Here is a 26266-nt window from a genome sequence, read left to right as displayed (position 1 = left end):
GCGAAGTCGGCTAACCATGGAAAACCCTCATCCTGAGCCGGAACAAACATAAGACTCTCTGTCGGAAAGTGGTCATTAATCCTGACCCCCGGCTCTCCTAATTCAGCTCCCTCAAGACGCGAAAGATGATCGGCCGCCACATTCTCGGCCCCCTTTTTATCACGGATTTCAACATCAAACTCTTGAAGCAAAAGGATCCATCGGATAAGGGGTGGCTTAGCATCCTGTTTGCTAAAGATATAATGAATTGTCACACCCCGTTAAGCGAATTGCGGAAGCGTAAAACGGAAATGCAACAGATACAACTGGTATCAAATACATTGTTCATAAAGAAACATTACTAACTAATTTACAATATATTATATCGTTCTAACATCTTTTACAAACTAGGTGATACAATCAAACCGGTTCTTCAATTACTTTACTTCTAACTCAAATGCCCATGACATCAATCACCAATCAGACACGTAACGCACAGGAAATTACTTCTCATATCTGATTACCTGAAAAGCATGTTAAAACAGGTCAACTACGAATAGTTGGTGAGTTTCATAAGTTTAACGAAATCAGTTATGCGTACCACACAGTCATAGTTTGTATGTACGCGCGTATGTAAAAATATGTATTTACGTTTGTATAAATTTGTACAGCCATATCCTTGTGTGTGCATATGCACACATGTAAGTTTATAATATAAATTCAAAATTTCGGTAAAACCGTGATTGTTTGTTCGTACTATCTGTTTCCAATTTTCGTGTTTAACCAACCACTGTGGACCCCCTTCCTCCCACAACGGTTCCACATTAACTCAACCACTGTGGCCCCTCTTCCGCCCACAACGGTTCCGCGTTAACATCAACCACTGTGGTCTCCCTTCCACCCACAATGATTCCACGTAAACTCAAACATTATATAGTGTACACGCAAATAATTAGTATATTCTACACATAGTATTTCCTACGGCTAATCACATAGCATGTATATAGACACATATACACATATAGTATTTATCACGTATCACCAAATACTGTGGCTCCCCATCCGCCCACAATACGCATAATCACATTATTTTCTTAACATTCATGTCATAATCAAGTTAGTTCGTTTAATAAGTTGCAGCAGAACTTGGCTCATAGGCCATACTCAACTTTAGTTTATAAGTTGCAGCAGAACTTGGCTCATAGGCCATACTCAACTTTAGTTTATAAGTTTAGTTTATAAGTTGCAGCAGAACTTGGCTCATAGGACATACTCAACTTTAGTTTATAAGTTACAGCAGAACTTGGCTCATAGGCCATACTCAACTTTAGTTTAGTAAGTTGCAGCAGAACTTGGCTCATAGGCCATACTCAACTTTAGTTTGTTACTATTGTGGCCCCCCTTCTGCCCACAATAGCCCCATAATCATCACAGACCACGTTATCCCCATGGCCATTACAGACCACGTTGTCTCCCAAATTGGTTATGTTTAACATTACATAACGTGTTCGTATAAACATGCTGTCACGTGTAATTTCATTATGTTTTGCAATTCGTATTATCTCCACTCAATATATCAATCAACGATAATAATCATCTTTCGTCAGCACGTAGTCAATCATTATGTTTGTAGGGACTTTTCATATATAAATGTTCGGATATTTTATATCCTGATCCGTTTTAGATAGATAACGTATATAAACATGCTTTCCACCCCAAAATTTCGTAAAATAGTTTAAAGAGTGGGGTCATGAAGCTCACGGTTTTGTAGGCACTCAGTGCGAGATCAGCACGGGGTTCGTTTCCCTTGCTATCACTTAGTCCATATAGTCCATATTATAATAATATTAATATTTTAATATTATTATAATCTCAGTACTAAACTGGGCTGTATAACTAATCTGGGTATAGCTGGTACGCCCAGAAAGTGGTAATAGACTTAGGCTGTGATGTTGTTCAATATCTAATACTTAAAACTGAACTTAGCTCATATTCTCGTTTTCCCAATTGGGCCAAGTTGTTCGTTTACGCGTTTAGAAAACAGTTATGGGAAAATAATCTTGGATAAATGTATTTGTTAATAAAATGATTAAGTTATAAAGAATGATCACATACTGGGGTCCCGGATTAGCCACGGGGCCCGTTTCCGTTTATTCAGTTTGATTTGAGAAGAAACGCAAACAATCCACCCGGATTGTCCAGGTTTCTCATAGAAAAGTTCGTTTTTACTTAATTAATCGGAAAATATGATTTTTGATCACTCTTGGTGTTTTGATATTCCCGCAGGTTCGCTAGTCGCGAACTTGCCGGTTTTTATAAAAACTGAATTTGTTTAATATTTAAATTAGCATAATTAATTAACCGTTAATCATTAAATTATGAAAATTTAACAACTTATCAATTAAAATATCTAGATTTTTATAAAAATAATTCTGGAATTATTTACTGATTTATTAATTTATAAAAATTCATTTTGTCAGTTATATTTCGCCTGAAAATCGTCCGTTTACCCCAAACAATTTCCAAAAATTCCAAAAAAATTCTTGAATGCTCAAATCATGTCCCAAATCAACCTGTATTAATTCCAGAATGTAAAAAACTCGTGCGATATTCTTTTCGACCCAAATTCGGCTATAAAAATTCACACGAACGCATATACACAAAACACCTTTAGACTTATCCAAATGATCCCAAAATTAATATGTGATCAAAATACATCAAATCTGAGTTCCCAGAAAAATTTCATAATTTTTGAAGTATTTTAGCTATTTTTCCCAAATAATTGTCCCAATTTGGTAATAAATTCGCCAAATATTCTCGGATGGTCGAAAAATACCAAAATTTAAACAGGGACTTATTGACATGGTCCCTGATGTTCCTGAAAAATTTCAAGGCCTAACAATATGCAAATCACAACCTTAGCCTAAATAGCCTGTAAGCGAGTGTTTCGGCATTACCTTAGCGGTTTTGGTTCGTTTCCGCCTTTCTAATCAACTTTTCAAGCTCTTTTGCTCCTATGTAAGCTAGGTACAGGTCCTATATCACAACCCAAGCAATTTTTCATCAACATAACAGCCCTTAACTTAGGGTTTCGGCTAGTGCACAAAAACGAACTTTTGAACCCTAAAAACGCCGTTTCAACCCTTTAATCCGTGTTTATGGCCAAAAAAAACTATCAAACCAGGTTCCTTACCATGAGTATGATCAAAACATGTTTATGGACTATTTTTAGGGTTTTTACATGGTTAGGAATGATTTTTGGCAATCAAACTATGTTTATTTGGTATTAATCAATGTTAAACAAGTGTAAAAGTAGCTTATTTAAGTTGTTTACCTTAGGGTTTGATGTGACATCTGACCCGATCCGACCCGACCCAGGTACCCGTTTCCCTTATCCGATCTCTTTCTTTTATGATTTAATATTTATTTATACTTATATTTTACTTTTAATAATAATAATAATGTTTTCCTTCCCGCCTCTTTCTCTCTCTTTCTTTCCGCCGTCCCGTCCCTCTTCTTCTCTCTTTCCGCCTTCTTTTCCCTCTTTTTCTTCTAACTCTTTGCTTGTCCTTTGTTCCTTCCCGCCTAAGGTTGTCTGCGCAGCTCCACGCGCCAGACCCCTTACAAGGAATCCTGCGTGAAGACCACCTGTTTCAGCAATACGCGAGACGAACTCTTCTCGCAGCGCGCTAAGAATTGTAAATCTTCTCGCAGCGCGCGAAGGACGGTAGTTCTTCCCGCGACGCGCTAAGGATTTGTAGTTCCTTCTCGCAGCGCGCTAAGGATCGTAGTTCATCCCTCGACGCGCGAAGAATTATAGTTCTTCCCGCGGCGCGCTAGGAATTTTAGTTCCTCCCGCGGCGCGCTAAGAAATGTGACTCTTCCCGCGGCGCGCTTAGAAATGGTAGTTCTTTCCGCGACGCGTTAAGGTTAGTTCTGTCTGCCTTCGCGCTCGCGCTCTCTTGACCTTCTGTGTCAGCCTTCTCGCGTCAAACCCTTTGAGTTTTCTTCTGTTTAAGCTAGCCGTTGCTTTTGAGTTGTCTTATCTTTTGAGCTGTTGACCTAATCTGCTTTATGTCTGAAAAGTTACTTTCGGCGCAGCATGCGCACCAACCCCATTGGTTGACAGATAAAGTGACTGACATAATCTTTTGAGATCTGCTTTTGCCATGCTTGACCTGTACCTTTATCTGACCCGCCCATGCTTTTTACTGTTCCCTGACAGCTTTTCCTTTGCCCCCTGCAGCTGCCATATCTTTCCATATCTTTTGCTTTTGGAATCTTTTACTTTTTGAGATCTTTTCCCCTTTTTCTAGGGATTGTGTTCCCTAGGGTTTTCCTATAAATAATAATGTTATTTTCTTAACACTACACACACAAACACTTAATCTCTCCTGTTCTCCTTGCTCTCTCTGCCGCCTCCCTCTCTGCCTCCGTCTTCCTCCCTGTTCTGTCCTGCTCTTCCGGTAATATATATATATTATATATAATAATTTACTTATTAATTATGCTAACTTATAATCAAGACTTAAAACAAATCATTAAAACAATAATCTTATTTATAGGTTAACTTGTGCTTGTTTAAAGTTGGTTCTTGCTTTATCTTACACCGCATCGTTTATCAAGTGAGTAATCTCGTACCTAATCCCTTTTTGCTTTTAATGTTTTGGGATGATCATGTGTTCATACAAACTTAGAGTCTTAAACTTGTTTATGAACTTTAGTCGCGCAGTATCCCATGTGTTGAGGACGTTTACTTGGCTGTTTATTTGTATGTGTGTATCATTAACCGCTTTGTTCGGCCTATTCCGAAGTTTTCATGGATCCATTAGATGAACACGGGAGACCTATCGTTTACGGTTTTCTTTGTTTACACTTGCACAGATGTTTTCTCGTTTTTGTGCTCAATTGGGAGCACGGATTGAACTATGAACTATGAGCTATGATCTATCTAGGCTTGATCACAATCTGATTGCACCCTTGTTAAACACCAGACATACACGTGTTGCGCGCAGATTTATGATTATCTATGTATTGTATTAAACTTGATTTCTCACCAACACGCAAGTGTTTGACGTTTATTTTAACACATGTTCAGGTTTGCAGTAGCTGTTTTGGAGCTTGTGGACACATAGGAAGTTTTCTTTATTTTGGACCTAGATTAAAATGTATCAAGACAAGTTATTGCTGTTCGAATATTATGATTTATAATATATTGATTTATGTTTGATTTATGTTCTTTATTTTCCCCGCTGCGCGTGCGCGATAAAATGTGTATTAATAAATATTGACACCAATAGTGTCGCGAGTAATGAAGCAATATGTGGCGCCCCGATGTATAATCCGCCTTTGGTCGGGGTGTTACAGATTGGTATCAGAGCTCGTTGACTTTAGGATAGGTGGTTAGACGTAACGGCCTAGAATACCTAAGAGTCCCTTCTCGCGCATGAGAGAAATCTCATGTTTGCGCGCTTATTGTTAATTACTCGTTATTTATGAATATGCTCGCGCTTGCGCAGTATATGATTTTATGTTTTATTTCGCGATATTTCGATTTTTGTTGAATTTCGATTTTTTATTGATTTTACTTACATGTTCGTTTGTTGGATTTGAAAATCCGAAAAGTCATGGTGATACATGAATAGTTGATTTTCAATTTCCATTTACGATTATGTTCTGAGGTTGGAGACTTGAAAAGTCATGGTGATACATGAATTGTCAACCTCCAATACTCATTTTCTTGTATGTTTTATATTGAGGATTGAAAAGTCATGGTGATACATGAATCGTCAATCTCCAATACTCGTTTGCTCGTATATTTTAAATTGGGAATTCGGAAAGTCATGGTGATACATGAATTGTCGATTCTTGATTCGAATTTGTTACCTTTATTAAGTCTGCATTTAGGATCATTTATTTTACTTTAACTGTTGACTGTAACTGACTCCGTGAAACCAAGCTTTATAAGATTAAAACTTTGCGCTAGAACCAAGATATTAACTAAAATTAAAATTTTTATAGAATGCCTCCGCTATCTCGCCGATTTCAGAGAAGAGAAGCCTCGCGCATGCGTAGACAGCAACGTTCCCAGGAAATGGCCGCCGCGATAGCCCAAGCCTTGAGCCAAAATAATACCTCCAGTTATAACATTAAATCCTTCAATGCGGGTAACCCTCCAAAGTTCACAGGTCTTGAAGGAGCCACCGTGATGCTCCAGTGGCTTGAGAAAATAGAAAACACTTTCCTCCACACCCAATGCCCCTCAGACAGACGAACCCTGTATGCTTCCAGTGTCCTGGAATCTAGAGCGCTTACATGGTGGAATGGAGTAGCTCATGCGCGTGGCGCAGAAGCTGCTTCCAGCATGCTCTGGGAGGAATTTAAGGAAATTCTGACGCGAGAATTCTGCCCTCCCAACGAAGTTAAGCGCCTGGAGGAAGAATTTTGGAATCTTAAGCAGTACAGCGGTGAAGCGCGCGAGTACGCGATGCGTTTCCATGAACTAAGCCTGCTTGTCCCTCACCCTGTTACCCCTTCCCGCCGAGCCATAGAGAAATTCCTTGGGGGTCTCCCCATGGAAATTCAAGATTCTGTATGGGCCAGAAACCCAGTAACCCTCTCTGACGCCATCGAGTTGGCCGCTGTGCTCAGCGACAACCATGTCAGAGCAGGAACCCTGTTCCTGCGGGGAACAGAAAAGACCAAACTCACCAAGACTGTTCCTGAACCAACAGAAACCAAACCAGAACCCTCAAACCGTAACAACCTCAAGCGCAGGCGCAAGGCCTATGCGCTTACCAACCCGCCCATTACCCAACAACCCATTCATCAACCTCCAGTTTACACGCCTAACCCACTGTCAGCCTACCCAACTCCCCCTGTAGTTCACAACTATGCCCTAACCAATCCCGCACTCCCTGCCCCGCCACCTAAGAAACCTTACACAGGAAATCAACCCTTTTGCCCAACCTGTAGACTTCACCACCCAACCCAAACCCCGTGTCGACAATGTAACCGATGTGGCCGCATTGGTCACTCTGCCGAATATTGTAGAGTCCCTCCCGCCAATCCAATTACGCCAATACCACCAGTCTACCCGCAGAACCCACAATCAATCTACCAAAACCCACGACCCAGGTCGTGCTATAACTGCGGTGATCCCAGTCATTTCCGGAACGCGTGCCCGAGACTACAAGTTCAGATCACACAAGCGAATCCGGTGAACCAGATTTCAAACCAAGTGACGCGTGGACGAGCTTTTAACATAACCGCGCACCAAGCGCAAGCGAATAATGACGTAGTTAATGGTACATTTTTGCTTAACGGATTTTATGCTTCTGTACTTTTTGATACTGGCGCCGATCGAAGTTTTATCTCTCGCGCCTTCGAGCAGAAGCTTGCGCGACCGCGCGATAACTTAAAAGAAGATTTTTCAGTTGAATTGGCTAACGGTGAAACTGTTTTAATTAACTCGGTGATTAAAGATTGCACGCTTAACCTTAACGAAAACGATTTTCTGATCGACCTCATCCCCCTGCCTCTTGGAAGCTTTGATGTTATTATTGGTATGGACTGGCTGTCGAAGAATCGCGCCGAAGTTATTTGCGCCAAGAAGTTGATTCGCATTCCTCGAGAAAATGGTGATCTTCATATTTACGGCGAAAAACCCTCCAGTGGTCTTAAACTTATGTCTTGCGCCGAAGCCCAAAGACTCATGCGGAAGAAGTGTATTGCATTTCTAGCCCATGTGGTTAAACCTGCTGAAGAAAAGAAGCTTCGCGATATCCCCGTCGTGCGTGATTTCCCTGAAGTTTTTCCTGATGATCTTCCTGGTATCCCTCCCGCTCGTGAAGTCGAGTTCCGTATTGATCTTGTCCCTGGTGCTTCCCCCGTAGCCAAATCTCCTTATCGTCTTGCACCCGCTGAGATGCAAGAATTGGCAAGCCAACTTCAAGAGTTGACTGCTAAAGGATTCATTCGCCCTAGCTCTTCGCCCTGGGGTGCTCCGGTGTTGTTCGTTAAAAAGAAAGATGGATCGTTTCGCATGTGTATTGATTACCGCGAGTTGAACAAACTCACCATTAAAAACCGGTATCCCTTACCGCGTATTGACGACCTCTTTGATCAACTCCAAGGTGCCTCTTGTTTCTCGAAGATTGATCTCCGCTCTGGCTATCACCAGTTGCGCATCCGCGATGAAGATGTTCCGAAGACTGCTTTTCGAACTCGTTATGGCCATTTTGAATTCTTGGTCATGTCCTTCGGTTTGACCAACGCACCCGCCGTTTTCATGGATCTAATGAATCGGGTGTGTAGGCCCTTCCTGGATAAATTCGTGATTGTGTTTATCGATGATGTTCTGGTGTATTCTAAGACCAAGGCCGAGCATGAGCAACATCTCCGATTGGTATTGCAAAAGCTTAGAGCCGAGCAACTCTATGCTAAGCTTTCCAAGTGTGAATTTTGGTCTGATGAAGTACAGTTTCTTGGTCATGTTGTAAACAAGATGGGTATTCATGTCGACCCATCCAAGATTGAAGCAATCAAGAACTGGATTACGCCATCCTCTCCTTCTGAGATCCGTTCCTTTCTGGGCTTAGCTGGTTATTACCGGCGTTTCATTTCGAACTTCTCAAAGATCGCTTTGCCTTTAACAGCTCTAACGCACAAAGGTAAACCGTATATTTGGGGCTCGAAGCAAGAAGAAGCCTTTCTGACGCTCAAGCGTTTGTTGTGTGAAGCTCCTGTTCTTGCGCTACCTGAGGGTAATGATGATTTTGTCGTGTATTGCGATGCATCCAACCAAGGTCTCGGTTGTGTTCTTATGCAACGAGGCAAGGTTATCGCTTACGCATCAAGGCAACTTAAGGTTCATGAAAAGAATTATACAACTCACGATCTCGAACTTGGTGCAGTTGTTTTTGCCTTGAAGATCTGGAGACACTACCTTTATGGTACTAAGTGTATCCTCTACACTGACCATAAAAGCCTTCAGCATATCTTTGATCAGAAGGAACTTAACATGAGGCAACGCCGATGGAACGAACTCATCAGCGATTACGATTGTGAGATCCGGTATCATCCTGGTAAGGCTAATGTGGTAGCCGATGCGCTCAGCCGAAAACCCTGCCAGCTTAACTGTATTTTGCCGCGCACGCATCTTCACTTCGCGCCGATTCAAAGCAACCTTGAATCGCGTATTCGTGACGCGCAGCGCGCATCCATCAGTAACGGTAACCTTCGCGCCGAGTTAGCGTGTGGCGCGGAAGCACTCTTTGTCCCTAATCTGGGTGGAATTCTTTGCTATCTTAATCGCATCTGGATTCCCTTTGATGAGAATCTTCGCGCTGATATCCTGAGTGAAGCGCACAAATCTCGGTATTCTATTCATCCTGGCGCTGATAAGATGTACAAGGATTTGCGCATAACTTATTGGTGGCCCGGTATGAAAAAGGATATTGCTGTGTTCGTAGCTAAATGCCTGACTTGTTCTAAAGTGAAAGCTGAACACCAACGCCCATCTGGTTTGCTCGAACAACCAGAAATTCCTACGTGGAAATGGGAATGTGTAGCGATGGACTTTATTACCAAGTTACCTTTGACAGCAAGCAAACATGATAGCATTTGGGTAATAGTGGATCGTTTGACTAAGTCTGCTCACTTTCTGCCCATTCGTGAAAACTACCGTGTTGAGCAGCTCGCGCAGCTTTATGTCAAGGAAATTGTCTGCCGCCATGGTACTCCTTTGAGCATCATATCCGATCGCGATGGCCGTTTTATATCTCGCTTTTGGAAATCTCTCCAATCTGCGCTAGGAACTCGCTTGGACATGAGTACGGCATATCATCCCCAGACTGACGGTCAGTCTGAGCGAACTATTCAAACTCTTGAGGATATGCTCCGATCTTGTGTTCTTGATTTTGGAGGTAATTGGGATTCGCACCTGCCTTTGATCGAGTTCTCTTATAATAACAGCTATCATTCCAGTATTGGTATGGCCCCATTTGAAGCACTTTACGGTCGTAAGTGCCGCTCCCCGATTTGTTGGAGCGAAGTGGGTGAAACTCAAATCACAGGACCCGAACTTGTTCAAGAGACAACCGATAAAATCGCCAAGATCCGTGATCATCTGCTGACTGCCAGAAGCCGACAGAAGAGTTACGCAGATCGCAGGCGAAAGCCTCTCGAATTTCAAGTTGGTGATCTTGTTCTCCTCAAAGTGTCGCCTTGGAAAGGTGTTGTCCGCTTTGGGAAGAAAGGTAAGCTTGCTCCTCGATATGTTGGACCATTTAAGATTCTCGCGTGTGTGGGAAAAGTTGCCTACAGACTTGACCTGCCGCCCGCGCTCAGTAATGTGCATCCAACGTTCCATGTATCCAATCTTAAGAAGTGTTTAGCTGACGAGAACCTTCACATCCCACTTGATGAAGTTCAAGTTGATGAATCTATGCATTTCGTTGAGAAGCCTGTTGAGATTATGGATCGCGAGGTTAAGCAAACCAAGCGCAGTCGTATCCCTATCGTGAAAGTTCGTTGGGAGTCCAAGCGCGGAGCCGAGTTTACATGGGAAAGGGAAGATCAAATGAAGATCAAGTACCCGCACCTGTTCTCTGCGCAACCTACTTCGAGATAAATTTCGGGACGAAATTTCTTAAAGTAGGGGAGACTGTGACATCTGACCCGATCCGACCCGACCCAGGTACCCGTTTCCCTTATCCGATCTCTTTCTTTTATGATTTAATATTTATTTATACTTATATTTTACTTTTAATAATAATAATAATGTTTTCCTTCCCGCCTCTTTCTCTCTCTTTCTTTCCGCCGTCCCGTCCCTCTTCTTCTCTCTTTCCGCCTTCTTTTCCCTCTTTTTCTTCTAACTCTTTGCTTGTCCTTTGTTCCTTCCCGCCTAAGGTTGTCTGCGCAGCTCCACGCGCCAGACCCCTTACAAGGAATCCTGCGTGAAGACCACCTGTTTCAGCAATACGCGAGACGAACTCTTCTCGCAGCGCGCTAAGAATTGTAAATCTTCTCGCAGCGCGCGAAGGACGGTAGTTCTTCCCGCGACGCGCTAAGGATTTGTAGTTCCTTCTCGCAGCGCGCTAAGGATCGTAGTTCATCCCTCGACGCGCGAAGAATTATAGTTCTTCCCGCGGCGCGCTAGGAATTTTAGTTCCTCCCGCGGCGCGCTAAGAAATGTGACTCTTCCCGCGGCGCGCTTAGAAATGGTAGTTCTTTCCGCGACGCGTTAAGGTTAGTTCTGTCTGCCTTCGCGCTCGCGCTCTCTTGACCTTCTGTGTCAGCCTTCTCGCGTCAAACCCTTTGAGTTTTCTTCTGTTTAAGCTAGCCGTTGCTTTTGAGTTGTCTTATCTTTTGAGCTGTTGACCTAATCTGCTTTATGTCTGAAAAGTTACTTTCGGCGCAGCATGCGCACCAACCCCATTGGTTGACAGATAAAGTGACTGACATAATCTTTTGAGATCTGCTTTTGCCATGCTTGACCTGTACCTTTATCTGACCCGCCCATGCTTTTTACTGTTCCCTGACAGCTTTTCCTTTGCCCCCTGCAGCTGCCATATCTTTCCATATCTTTTGCTTTTGGAATCTTTTACTTTTTGAGATCTTTTCCCCTTTTTCTAGGGATTGTGTTCCCTAGGGTTTTCCTATAAATAATAATGTTATTTTCTTAACACTACACACACAAACACTTAATCTCTCCTGTTCTCCTTGCTCTCTCTGCCGCCTCCCTCTCTGCCTCCGTCTTCCTCCCTGTTCTGTCCTGCTCTTCCGGTAATATATATATATTATATATAATAATTTACTTATTAATTATGCTAACTTATAATCAAGACTTAAAACAAATCATTAAAACAATAATCTTATTTATAGGTTAACTTGTGCTTGTTTAAAGTTGGTTCTTGCTTTATCTTACACCGCATCGTTTATCAAGTGAGTAATCTCGTACCTAATCCCTTTTTGCTTTTAATGTTTTGGGATGATCATGTGTTCATACAAACTTAGAGTCTTAAACTTGTTTATGAACTTTAGTCGCGCAGTATCCCATGTGTTGAGGACGTTTACTTGGCTGTTTATTTGTATGTGTGTATCATTAACCGCTTTGTTCGGCCTATTCCGAAGTTTTCATGGATCCATTAGATGAACACGGGAGACCTATCGTTTACGGTTTTCTTTGTTTACACTTGCACAGATGTTTTCTCGTTTTTGTGCTCAATTGGGAGCACGGATTGAACTATGAACTATGAGCTATGATCTATCTAGGCTTGATCACAATCTGATTGCACCCTTGTTAAACACCAGACATACACGTGTTGCGCGCAGATTTATGATTATCTATGTATTGTATTAAACTTGATTTCTCACCAACACGCAAGTGTTTGACGTTTATTTTAACACATGTTCAGGTTTGCAGTAGCTGTTTTGGAGCTTGTGGACACATAGGAAGTTTTCTTTATTTTGGACCTAGATTAAAATGTATCAAGACAAGTTATTGCTGTTCGAATATTATGATTTATAATATATTGATTTATGTTTGATTTATGTTCTTTATTTTCCCCGCTGCGCGTGCGCGATAAAATGTGTATTAATAAATATTGACACCAATAGTGTCGCGAGTAATGAAGCAATATGTGGCGCCCCGATGTATAATCCGCCTTTGGTCGGGGTGTTACATTTGAAGAGTTTCTGGAAAATTAGATTGCAGCTGCTTGGACTTGAGCTTTTGGTTAAATGGAATGAATAAATTTGGCTTACATAACAAGTTTTATAAAATAATGGGGGGGGGGGTCCAAGGTTGCGGCCGCAAGAAAGATTGGGCCACCTTGGGCCCAGTTTGACCCATTAATATGATTCTAAAGGCCCAAACACGAAAATCCCAGTCCAAATTTAGTTCGGGTTCAGTTTTTGACGCGAAAAACTTATTGGGTGCGTCAAACAGCGCGAAAACGAGTGTTTTTCGGCTAGTTTTGTGTAAAATTATAAAAACATACTATATGTCTGTAAAAATCGAAAATATTTTCACGGATCGCTTAAAACATTTCAAATAAGTGGTTGGTAAGTCTTTTTCGGCTTAACGGATGATACAATGCTTGGTTTGTAACTATCTTTCGTGTTTAAGTCTATAGCGGGTAGTTAAACGAACATGTTTTCGTTTAACTTGTTTGCTATCAAACTAAGGCCATATTATCAGTATGTTGGCTTATAATAGACATATATCTCGTATAGATGGCCCATCGGGATATCTGGGTCATAACCAGACCCATTCGGTTAATCGTTCGTTCGTTACGCAATAAGCGGTCAAACGCTTATTCGAGTTTGTAAGTACTAAGGTGTACTCGATTTTGCCACGGATGTCACACGAATGGCAGAATGATCCGTGTACACAATCGTCTTGGATGGAACAAGATAGGACCTGAATTTATCGAATGCAAACACTACAGCTAAAAGCTCTTTCTCGGTGGTGGTGTAATTCTCCTGTGCACCATTCAAGGTCCGGCTCGCATAGTAAATCGGATGGAAGTGTTTATCCTTCCACTGTCCAAGAACCGCTCCGACTGCGAAGTCGGTGGCATCACACATCAACTCAAAGGGGAGCGACCAGTCGGGAGCAATCATGATCGGGGCGTTAACGAGTTTGTCTTTTAAAAGATCAAAAGCCTCGACACACTGCTCAGAAAACACAAACGGGGCATCCTTCTCCAAGAGTTTGGTCATGGGTCTCGCGATCTTAGAAAAATCTTTAATGAACCGGTGATAGAACCCAGCATGACCCAGAAAACTCTGGATGGATCTCACAGAAGTGGGCGGGGGAAGATTAGAAATGGTATCGACATTCGCTCGGCCGACCTCTATCCCCGCACTCGAAATACGATGCCCCAAAATGATGCCCTCGCGTACCATGAAGTGACACTTCTCCCAGTTAAGGACTAGGTTAGTGTCAACGCATCGGGCGAAGGGTTGATACCCTTAATGTCGATAATCTTCCATGCAATGGCCTCCTTGTGCTCTCGTAGCACCCTCAACAATCTCTCTTTCTCGACCTCCGTCAAAGCAGATGCAACAATGATTGGCAACTTCCTCTCCTCGTCCAAAAACGCGTACACCAAATGGGCAGGAAACTCCTTAAGCTCTAAGGAAGGAGGGGGGCTCTCGACAGAAGGTCGGTCCATCGGATCGTCACGTACGATCCCAGCAGACACTTCAGACTCAGGGTGATGTGACTCGGTGTCATCCTCCGTTGACTGATCGGTCATGGCAACCATCCCAATCTCCGGAATGTCCCTATCGAGAATTTGAGCGTCGGAGGCAGATCCTCCACAGATAAAGCTGAAAAACTCCCCAACATGCTCCATGATGGTATCGATAAAGTATAGGGAGTCATCAGCAGACTTGGGGTGTTTAAGTGACTGTCGAACTTCGAAGGTGGCGATCTCATCCCCAACTCTCAATATCAGCTTACCCTCGCAGATGTCAATCAACGCCTGTGCAGTGGCAAGGAATGCTCGGCCTAAGAGAAGCGGTACACTAACATCATCGTTCATGTCCAGAATGACAAAGTCCACCGGGAAAATGAACTTGTCGACACGAACAAGCATGTTCTCGACCACCCTTCGAGGGTATTTCACAGAACGATCAGCAAGCTGGATACTCATCCTGGTAGGCCTCGGTTCGCCTAAACCCAGCTTGCGATACACGGAATACGGCATGAGATTAATACTGGCACCGAGATTGGCCAGCGCATGAATACCGTATCATCACTCAAGATGCAGGGAATCGTGAAACTCCCTGGATCGGCCATCTTTTTTGGTAATTTCCTCTGTAAGACAGCAGAACAGCTAGCACTCAATGGGATGGAAGCGACCTCAGCAAGCTTCTCCTTATTCGAAAGGATATCCTTGAGGAACTACGCGTGTTTAGGCATCTAAGTCAGTGCCTCAAGGAATGGAATGTTAAGGTGAAGCTGCTTCAAAAGATCAAGAAATTTGGAATTCTGCTCCTCATCTCTATCTCTACGGAGTCTCCCGTGGTATGGCACTCTAGGTTTGTAGACTCTCGGTGGCTCGCTCGGTAGCTGCTGTCTCTCGGCCTGTGCTGAACTCTCTGGGCTTCTCCTCTGATGCACCTGGGCTGGTGGAGACTCCATCTGAATCTCCTCATCCACCTGCTCCTCTACAACTACTGCAGGCTCCTCGAATCCTCCTCCTCTAGACCTCTACTGAATCCCGGGCTCACCTCGTGCCCCTGCACCGCTCCTCGTTGTCACAGCTTTAGCGAATCCCTTCGGGTTCTGCTCGGTGTTACTCGGTAGTGTACCCTGCGGCCTCTCGTTCAATCGACTGGCTATCTCCCCCATTTGCCGCTCAAGACTCTGAATCGACGCTCCCTGATTCCTCATGAACTGCTTGTGCTCTCGAAACTTCTCCTGCGTCTCCTTGTGTCGGGAATCCTCACGCGCCATAAGCTGCGACAACATCTGTGTTTGCTGCGCCATCATCTCCTCCAAAGTGGGCTTCTTCTCCCCACTGCTCGTTCCCTCACCGGCATCCTGGAAAAGGCTCTGACGCTGCTGAAAACCGGACTGATTACGCCCCTCCAGTTGGAATTCTGATTGCCTCTCCACCCCGAATTATAAGAATTGAAAGAATTTGGATTTTGGTTCAAATTTCCTATGAAGTCTACGGCCTCCTCCTTCGAACTGACTGGGCACTGAACGGTATCATGCCCTCCTCTGCATATCTCGCATAACTTACTCTTCGTCTGCAGGTCCTTCGCAATCTGCGCCAACGCCTCTACCTGTGCTGTGAGTGTGGTGGTCGTGTCCACCGAATGCATACCGCCTGAAATAGAATCGACGGTCTTACCACCCTTGGCGGGTGGTCGCTGGTATCCACTCATAGCTAACCCGTTAAACAACGCGATGCACTCATCCGGGTCCTTCGTCGTCAGCAAATTTCATCCCGCAGCTGTGTCGAGCATATTTTGCGTCACGTACGTCACTCAATTGTAGAACTTCTCGACAACCGCCCAATCTTGCAAGCCGTGGTTCGGGCACAACGCTAAAAGATTTTTGAATCGCTCCCATGCCTCGTAGAAACTCTCGGTATCCTCCATCTGAAAAGAATGAATCTGATTACGTAGACGAGCAGCCTTAGCCGGATGATCATATTTTTCGAGAAACAGGGTCTGTATGGCAGCCCCAAGTGGCTATGGAGCCCTGTGGGAGGGACTCGAGCCACAGACTCGCTTTATCGATGAGCGAGAACGGAAAAACGCGGAGTTTCACGGCGTCTTCGGATACGCCGACAAGATGGAAGGTGTCGCAGATACACGTGATGCGAGTGAGATGATGATGCGGGTTTTCGTGAAGTAACCCGTGGAACTGAGCAGAATGAGAAATGGTGTTCAGAATATTCGAAGGAATCTGCCAGTTCGCGTTAACTTCAATGGCGGGTGGTGCGATGCTGGATCTCGTGCCAGCATTGGCCGGATGGGCCCGATCTGCAACTGTCCTCCTCGGTGGTGGAATGTCGCCCATGATCCTATCCCTATCGTCGAATTCAACGGATGAAGAAGTGGATGAAGGTGAAACGGGACGACGTCTCTCACGAAACTCTTTCTCTGACTCGGGAAATGCTTCAGTGTCAGGTGGTCCACGAGATCGAGTCTATCGCATAAAACTATAATTAGAAATAAAATTATCTAAACCATTCTAACGAATAAGCAAAATAAAACAAAAATAATTACAAATAGCACAAAAGGTAAGTCCTAACTCGGATTGCTCTCAAAACGCCTAAAACCGTGTCCCCGGCAACGGCGCCAAAAACTTGATGTGTGTCGGATAACCCTATAACAATGACCCTCACAACTAAGCTTTAATTAAAACGAAAATCCTAAACCATACACAACCGGCAAGTGTACCGATCGCAAGTAGTATAGACCTAGGAAGTCCGAGTATCGAACACGTGGACACGTAATACGCTAACTATTACTAACCCTAGACAAAACCTACCTAAGAATAATATTTAATTGATTTTTAATTTCTTTTAACTTAACTGAACTAACTAGACTGACTGACAAAAGTTACCTAAAATAGAAAACTTAACGACAAACTAACTGTGTTAACTTAGGATGGAGAAAAACGTCTACCTAGGTCTGAATCAAACTGTAGGCCTAACAAGCTAATGGATTGAATGACTTCAAGACACCGGTCCCTAAAGATGACACGACTAAGGATCGCTCGGGCTCACTGGATTACCTCTCGGTCTCACTCAACAAGCCTAAACTACTCAAAATCAATTAAAACGACCAAACCGGGAAACAATTGCTAACGTGTTCTAATGATGGATCACCTCTCGGTCTCACCAACACTCGACCCTAATGGAAATGAATACTACACAACCAATGATAGAGGAACAATTCAACTTAAACTAAAATAGATCAACTAGTCGCTCAAAACACCTAAACCTGACAAGAAACGAACTCGCTCTCGCGCAATCCTTATTCTAGCATGCAAAGGCAATGAGACAACCCTAACTTCTTATCACCTCTCGGTCTCAAAGAAGGTGCCTAACCGCTGTACTTAATCCAATAAATCATGCAACAAAACCCTACGGTTGTACCTACCGCAAACAAACCCTAAACACAAAGTCTAGAATCAAACAATGCACCGATCAATCAACACAAAACTAATTAACCTACACACGGGGTTTATGCAATAATTCACCAAAATTTCCAGCCCTTAAACACAACCTATTTCATGTCTAAATCAAACTTTACAATAACAATTCAAGTCTATCAATCAAACAATCCATAAAACCTATCAAAACCTAACAATTAGCATCATTCCTAGGTAGAACCGACAAGATTAGCCAAGCATATTAATTGGACAACAGCAAATACTCAATAAAAACACCATAAAACTCATACCAATCATCTCAAAAATCATTCAACAATCAATACTAATCAATACAAGTCAATCCTTAAAGCAATTGCAAAACTAGTTAACAATTCAATAAGAAAATCAAAGTGTTGAACAATGTTTAAATAGGAAGGCTATATGATGTTTATGGCTGTTGTTGGCTGATGGAAACTGACGGGAAATCGATCCCCGAGGCTTATTCTTGTGTCTTCTTCCTTCCCTATCCGCCACAACCTTCAAACCCTAGCCGAAAAAAGATTTTCTTCTCTTGTTCTTCTTTCTGCTCTGGTCCGATCGCAACCTGCTGCCCACTTAGGGTTTTTTAATTTTTCTTTTTATGTTATAATATAATAGGGTCTTGGGCTTTTTCATGATGTACACGGGTCGGGCTTTGAGTCTTGTCTTGAAATTGTATGCGTAAAAGGGCCGTAAACTCCTCGAAAAGCTCGGTTTCTTCAATCTTTCACCCATAGCCTACAAAATAAAGATTAATATGTAAAAGCTATCTAAAACGAGTTAAAACATATAAAATATAATATAATACGTAGATGAAACGTGCGGAAAATACGTGTGTTTTACAACACATTAGAAACCAGGTACCATTGGTACATGAACTGGATCGCCTCTTCTAACCCAAATCGTTTTACGACCTCCTTCCCTTCCTCTACCTCTACTGAATGAAGACCGTCCTCGACCTCGACCCCTTCCCCATGAAGTTTCTTGTTCCGCCTTAAGTGCTTGCTTTTCAGTTGATCTTCTCATAAACTTCTGTTCGTGGACAAGGAGAGAGCTTTGTAACTCATCTACGGACATCTGATCAAGATCCTTTGACTCTTCAATAGAACATACAATGAAATTGAAATTTTCAGTGAGTGTTCTAAGCACCTTTTCAACGATAGTTACGTCCGTCATGTCGTCACCACAGGATCTCATCTCATTTGCAATAACCATTACCCTCCCAAGGTAATCGGTCACACCTTCTCCCGTCTTCATCTCTAGCACTTCGAAACTTCTTCGGAGCCTTTGTAATTGTGCCCATTTCACCCGAGCACTACCATGGTATTTGATCTTCATAGCGTCCCACACTTGCTTAGAGGTTTCTTTATGAGTGATTGTCTTGAGTATTGACTTATCAATGGATTGGAATAGATAATTCAATACCTTTAAATCTTTAAGCTTGTTGTCTTCATAGTTCTTGCGTTGTGGAGCTGTGGCGTGTTCGTTCGGCCTGATCACCGCAACCCGTCATTTACAACACTCCAATATTCTTTGGATTGGATGAGGGTCTTCATTACCATACTCCAATGGTCATAATCCCCATCGAACTTTGGTACGTGGGTAGCTTAAAAATTGCCGCTGCTGCTTCCTTCTTCGGCCATGGCTAGACAACACCGATTACACTACAGATCGTTCTTGTGCTCTGATACCACTTGAAGTGTCAAGTGTGTAGAGAGTACAATTCAATTGAAAGTGCATAATAACTTCATTAATCAACCGGCCTTTTATAGCCAACAAACTACAACGGATAAAGAAAACTACTATCTACAAAATAGGAAATAAACTGAAAAACAGGAAGACTAAGAAACAAACTAAAAACAACGTGCCAATATCCCTAAGACTTGGCTTATTAAACAGAAAAATAGACTTGGTCCTCAAATAGTTTAACGGCTCTTTCATCTTGACTAGTCACTAACAATATTCCAACAAATATAACACAATGTTGACTAATATAACACAACATCAAGAAAAAAGGACGCAATGTCAAGGAAAAAAGACACAAACAATTACAAAAATAAACACAAAACACAATGATAAACAAAAAAGCACAATGGTCTTTTTCACTAAACATTGTGTCTTTTACGATTTTTTTTAAGAACGAGGAAGACGGTGGAAACATTTTTGTGTTTTTACTTTTTTTTTTTTCATTAAATTTTGAGTTATGATTTTTATTTATTTATTTTTAATTTTTTTGAAGAGTTTTTTTGTGTGCCTATAAATCCTTCTCATCCTTCTCCATCTCCCTTTGTAGAATAACTTGACTCTAACGAAATAAAGTAATTGCTTTCGTATTCAAATAAGAGTTTCCATAAAAGGATATGTTGATACGTAGGCGAATAGGACACTCAATTTGATGATATACCAATATACATATTAATAAGGTAGAAACCCGAAAAGTTATTTGATTTATAAGATATACTAATAAGGTAGAAACCCGAAAAGTTCTACGACACAAAATCGATTTTATATTTTGAACTTTGAAATGTTTATAAGATTTTTGTCGAACGAATGAATTTCTTTTAAGGAAAATAGCAAGTAGCTATCCCAAACGACACCAAGTTGCATTAGTTTATTATGATAAAAACTACACCAATTAGACTAATCAAAGTCATTTAACTTTCGTCGTGCTCTTTATCTAAAGGAATGATAAAGATTTGATACGCTCAAAAGATTATTGTGACCAAGAAGAGATGATTCAAGAGCTTGTTGGTATTATTAGTGATTACATAATTTTATTGTCACCCCGGTAGCAAAGACAAAACCTCTTAAGCACTCAAAGGTCCTGAGTTCAAGTCTTACAAAGTATGAAATTTGTCGTTCAAAGAAAAAATAGTTTGTCGTTCACATCACAATGGGGGACTCTAGTTTGATATTGGATATTTGCATTACCAAATACCCATAAGACCAAACATTAAACCTTAAATAAGCAACCGTCGGTGACATCAAAACAACAGTTCAGCATGGCCTTGATTATACATATATTACAAGAACCAAACAATAATCATATGATCATATATAGAATTATTAAGAACACTTAAACCATCTTTCAACTTCCATGAAAGTCAACTCACAAGGCCAGCCAAGTCAAACCCCAGACCCCGATAACCGCCTCTTTGTTGCGTTGGAGACCGACACCTGTCCTAGTTTATCAACTACAGCTCCGGTTGATGACATCCGTTCCTGGGCAGGAATGTAATGCCGCAACCATACACCCGTGTAAACCTAAGAACATACCAGCAAAATAAAGGTTTTAAAAACTACATCAAAGCTAAATGTTATACACAGCCGGCAAAATGTGCGAATCGGACAGATGAATAACAGGTCAAACCAGTTTCTTACTGCAATGGGTTTGCAACATACCCAAGCCAGAGACAATGTAAGCTCGGCTCGCTAACTCGTTCTTTAGGCCTCTTTAGTTAGCTCGTTTAAAATAAAGCCCAGATTTTAATATGTATAAATCATAACCCAAATCTATTACCCAAGTTTTAATATATATAAGATAATAAATTTTGTAGTTTATTAATTATGCATTTTGTACATGTTGAAAATATTATTTATTTTTCTTTTCATGCATATCAATGTGTAAAAAATAAAATTCACTTTCAAAAAACGAGCTAGCTCAAGCTTTTTACGAGCCGAACCTGAGCAAAAGTAAGCTCGGCTCATTGGCTCGCTCGTTAGGTCCATTTAGCTGGCTCGTTGGCTCATTTTAAAGCCCAGATTTTAACATTTATAAATTACAATCCAAAATTTTAGAACATATAAATGTATACCTCTTATATTAATTATGCATTTTGTGCATGTTAATTTCTTTTTTCGTTTGATATATATCAATGTGTACAAATATAAGATTAAATTTGCTTGAGCATTTTACAAGCTGAGCCTGGGCTCAATATCTCAGTTCGTTAAGATACACAAACCGATCAGGCTCAGCTCAGTTTGTGATTGAGCCGAGCCCCACCTGGATCCTCTCGGCTCGTTCACAGCCCTAAGTACAAATTGGGTTGGCCCACAAAATAATTTTTCTTCGTTTTACACTGTTTCATACGTAGCTACATTCTTTGATTTATAACTCGTTTGAGATACACTCGTTTCAAAAGTGGGTTGAAATCGAGCAAACCTGTGCGGGCCTCATGATCTTAGTGTCGGGATCATCAAGGGACTCTCGCCAGTGTGACAAATAACCAGCCATACGAGGTACAGCAAACAGAACAGGAAAGAATTCAGTTGGAAAACCCATCGCCCTGTTTCAAGAACGATAAATTTTATCAGTTACTTATTTAGCAACAAACAAAATTGTACGAAAATCCAAGAAAAAACATACCGATAAATCAGGCCAGAATAGAAATCAACATTAGGGTACAACTTTCTTTTCACAAAGTATTCATCTGATAATGCAGCTTGTTCCAAAGCAATAGCCACCTGTTCACATCATGTTAGCCAATGAATAATATAGATAATATGCACTAGAATAATATAATAATAATCTTATATAGTTTTAACTACCTCGATAAGGGGATCCCTGCCTACAATTGAGAAAACCTCTTCTGCTAGTTTTTTAATAACCTTTGCTCTGGGATCATAGTTTTTGTACACGCGGTGCCCAAAACCCGACATTTTTCGTTTCCTGTACAAATAACACGTGCATGATAAAATTCACACTCTTTTGATATGTGTCTCAACAGTTCAACAACTAAAACAGAGAAACAAAACTGACCTGTTTTTCACACCTTCAATGAACTCGGGAATATTGTCAACGGTTCCAATCTCGTTCAGCATCTTTAGAACCGCCTACGATGTCAGGATATCACAAGAAATTTAATAAGTTTATTTGTGGGTTCGTTTATTATCAAAAGAAATGAATGTGTTAATTTGGTTCCGTTTTATCACAAACTTAAAACAAATATCAGTATACCTCATTTGCTCCACCATGGAGTGGCCCGTATAGTGCTCCAACTGCTCCAGCAAGAGCAGTGTATACATCAACACCACTGCATGCATATTCCAAAACTATTGTTTACATTTCTATTTTAACTTATCCAGTTTCAATAACTGGTAAGCTATATTTTACTAATTTCCCTGTTTACCCTTAAACTACACTAATCAATAAATCTTGCATGTTTACCATATCCTAAATGTGTTAATAAGTAAGATTGGTATTTTGTTAATAAAAAGAGTATTAGTTGTACACGTCTTGAATTTTGTACTTTTCATTCATTAACAATAGTTAAGTACTGATGAAGTTCATTTAATAAAGTAGTTCGAACTCAAGCTTCGGGCCTATTATTTATATAAATGTCAAATATTTTTTTTAATAATATAATAAAGATAAAATCATTTAGCATATACTATTATTTATATAACAATGATAACTTAATCAAATAATATTATGTTGTATAAATCTATAATCATAAAAATGTGTATAAAAGATTATTTATAGACTTTTATAAATAAAAAAATAATTTATAAAGAATAAACGTGTCACACCCAGGTCGAGCTTGAACTTACAACATTATTCATGAGCATTAGACAGAGCCCACAACAGCTGAGCTTGAGCTCTATTAAGTTGAATGGCCCCAGGCTCGGCTCAACTTGTTTACACCCCTAATATATAACACTAAGGCCGCATCAGTTAGTTAAGCAAATAAACGGTTACCTTGATGCAAGATGTCTTGCTGCTGCTGTGGAGCAGTTCATCTCATGCTCAGCATGTAAAATAAAAAGAATATCAAGTACTCGAGCAAGTCTAGGGTTTGGTTTATAAGACTTGTCACCTCTGCAAGTTTACAACATGTAAACCTCAATTTCAATTACATAATTAAAATAGTCAATCATAGCATTTCCATATTAAAAATATGTAATAATATTATTTACAATGAATCTAGCATGTATAAGAAGTTCTCTGAGTAAGAAAGATTGCTTGAAGGAAGAACAGGTGGCCTCCCTGCCATTCTTAGATACGCTGCTGCTGCTATAGTTGGAGCCTGAAAATTAATTAATAATAAATAAGCCAAAATAATTAAAGAATAGCACTCAGATAAACAGGCGAAAACTCAAAAGTCAAACCTTTCCAAGTATGCGCACGATTTGCTTGTCTCTGACTGGTTTAGACTTGTACAGATCTTGACCCTGTATTAAAAAGCAAAACTTGAGAATATATTCAAAGTATAAAAGAATATATGTATATTTGTTTGAACGTGAAATTACTTACCCTAAGAGCAGGGTTTGCATCGGGATGGAATACAGAAAGGGCACTCATTGCACTGACTAGAACACCCATTGGATGTGCATCATGAGGCATGGCATGTATAATATCCTGCCATATAAGTGGTATGATTTTAATATAGAAAATATTCCACATCAAGAAACTTGCAAAACAACTTTCTTATATAAAGGAACCCAAAACAAAGTCATCACATAAGCATATAAAAGGTCTTACAAAGATGATGAATTTGCTCTCAAACTTTGCTAAAACTTGATGAATATGTTGATACCATAAAAACCAACATGCTCTCTCATTTTACATGAATAAGTCACTCAACCCAATTTTGGTACATTAAAGACACTAAACTTCTCTAGAATACAGATGACTTGTTACCTCTTGAATTGGTCAAAATAAGATGAATTTCTTTATGCAAAAAAGTTAATGTCACTTCATCAAATCGCGGTAACAAGTCACTATTTTTTTGACGAGTGCATGCATTCCACACAACCTTAGCAACTTTAAAACACCAAGATTGGGCTGAGGGAAATTGACGTATTTTTCTGATAAGTTTAGGGACTTCAATATGTAAAAATTAAGTTGGGAGACTTTTCATGTATAAGAAAGATGATGCCTGTTAAGGTATTTACCCAAATTTGCAAACAAGATCGAATGTAAAACCATCTTACCAAAATCCCCTGTGGGACAGCTGAATGTTGTGCTACAGTGAACTCCCAGTCCGCTAACTGGCTCTGAGAAGGCAAATTTCCATACACTACAAACAACAAGCATCAATAAACGAGAAGCAGTCACAAAATTCAAGGATATATACAACAAACTATTGATATTCATCAAGTTTCTAGGGCTTACTTAAAAGGTATGCTACATCTAAGAACGAACTACCCTCTGCCAACTCTTCGATTGGGTAGCCTCTGTATCTTAAGATCCCTTCATCACCATCAATGTAACAGATTGATGATCTAACAGGTGCTGTGTTAAGGTAGCCTGGATCATAGAGCTTCAAACCCTTATCATTGCTTCCTGTTGTTATCTGCAACAAGTTATACACAAACTATCAAATTCATGCACCAAACGATACAATTGGCGTGCTCATGTGCAATTTCAATTGGATTATAAATTTGATTGGACGATATAGAATAATGAAAACCTAATTAAATCATATCTCCTAATTACATAAAATTGTACAAAACTATCAAATTCAGCACGCCAAACTGTTACTAGGAACAGGCTTACAACTGGTGTGTTCATGTGCAAATTCGATTAGATTATAGATTTGCTCCATAAATATAGAAAAATGATACCTAATCAAATCATATCTCCTGATTACATAAACCTAATCAACTCATATATCCTAATTACAATAAACCCTAACTAACATAGTCTATCCAACACTTAAAAACCAAACACACACAAAAGCTATCAAATGTAGTGCATCATATCCATACAGTTGGTGCGCTCATGTGCAAATTCGATTGAATTATGAAATTAATTCGTTAATACAGAGTAATAAAACCCTAATCAAATCATACCTAATCAAATCACATCTCATAACTGCAATAAACCTAACTAGTATTTAAAAACCTAAATCACACAAAAACTATCAAATTCAGTGCATCAAATTGATACAATAGGCGTGTTCATGTACATACTCAATTGGATCATGAATTTTATTCAACGATATAGACTAATGAAAACCTAATCAAATCATATCTCCTGGTTACAATAATAAACCCTACCAAATATACTTTATCTAACAGTTAAAACCCTAGCTCACACAAAAACTATCAAACTGCACGCATCAAACCGATACAATCGGCTATTCGGCTTGTTCATGTGCATATAGAATCACAAAAACCTAATCAAATCATACCTCCTAATCACAACAAACCTAATCAAATGATTCACATCACATCTCATAACTGCAATTGAAGAAGCACAAACCTAAATAACAGTAACATATTCTATCCAATACTTAAAAAACCTAAATAATCAAAATCAAACTAATCAAACTCCGATTACCTTCTTCAAATCCGTAGCTCTGACGGTACCTTCATCGGAAACCGGCACTCTGTACTTCTTACCGGTCCGTTCGTCAACAATCAACACCGAGCCTTTCAAATTAGGCGGCGGCTGTACAAACACCTGAGCGGAAACTGGTGATGATTCGAGAACCGGAGTGAACGTATTGGATTGGACACAAGCGGATAGGTGAGCTGATAGTACGGCTAATCGTCCACGAGCAGCAACCGTACTGTGATTCTCAGCGCCTTCGGCTCCCATAATTGGAATTGGAATTGGAATTGGAAATGAGTGTTTTGGTGAACGTGTGTGTATTTGTAAGAGTTAGTTGCTTG

At 40.7% G+C, this 26266-nt stretch overlaps 1 protein-coding gene across 1 annotated transcript; it reads right to left on the bottom strand.

Moving 5' to 3' along the window:
- Window positions 1-20636: 20636 nt before the first annotated feature.
- Window positions 20637-26203, bottom strand: LOC143578162 (citrate synthase, glyoxysomal-like). Its single transcript, XM_077061825.1, has 13 exons — window positions 25932-26203; window positions 24762-24942; window positions 24581-24666; window positions 23901-24005; window positions 23756-23818; window positions 23564-23673; window positions 23346-23465; window positions 22605-22680; window positions 22407-22480; window positions 22196-22316; window positions 22014-22111; window positions 21810-21933; window positions 20637-20911 (listed from the first exon to the last, which is right to left on the bottom strand). Exons 1-13 carry the CDS (start codon window positions 26190-26192, stop codon window positions 20774-20776), a joined length of 1557 nt encoding a protein of 518 aa, XP_076917940.1. The 5' UTR covers window positions 26193-26203; the 3' UTR covers window positions 20637-20773.
- Between the last annotated feature and the right edge of the window lie 63 nt (window positions 26204-26266).

The sequence above is a fragment of the Bidens hawaiensis genome, unplaced genomic scaffold, assembly GCF_021521415.1.
Source record: "Bidens hawaiensis isolate Kalapana, Puna unplaced genomic scaffold, B.hawaiensis_p1.1 tig00029045_1, whole genome shotgun sequence".
NCBI lineage: Eukaryota > Viridiplantae > Streptophyta > Magnoliopsida > Asterales > Asteraceae > Bidens > Bidens hawaiensis.
This window is presented reverse-complemented; position numbering and strand designations above follow the sequence as displayed.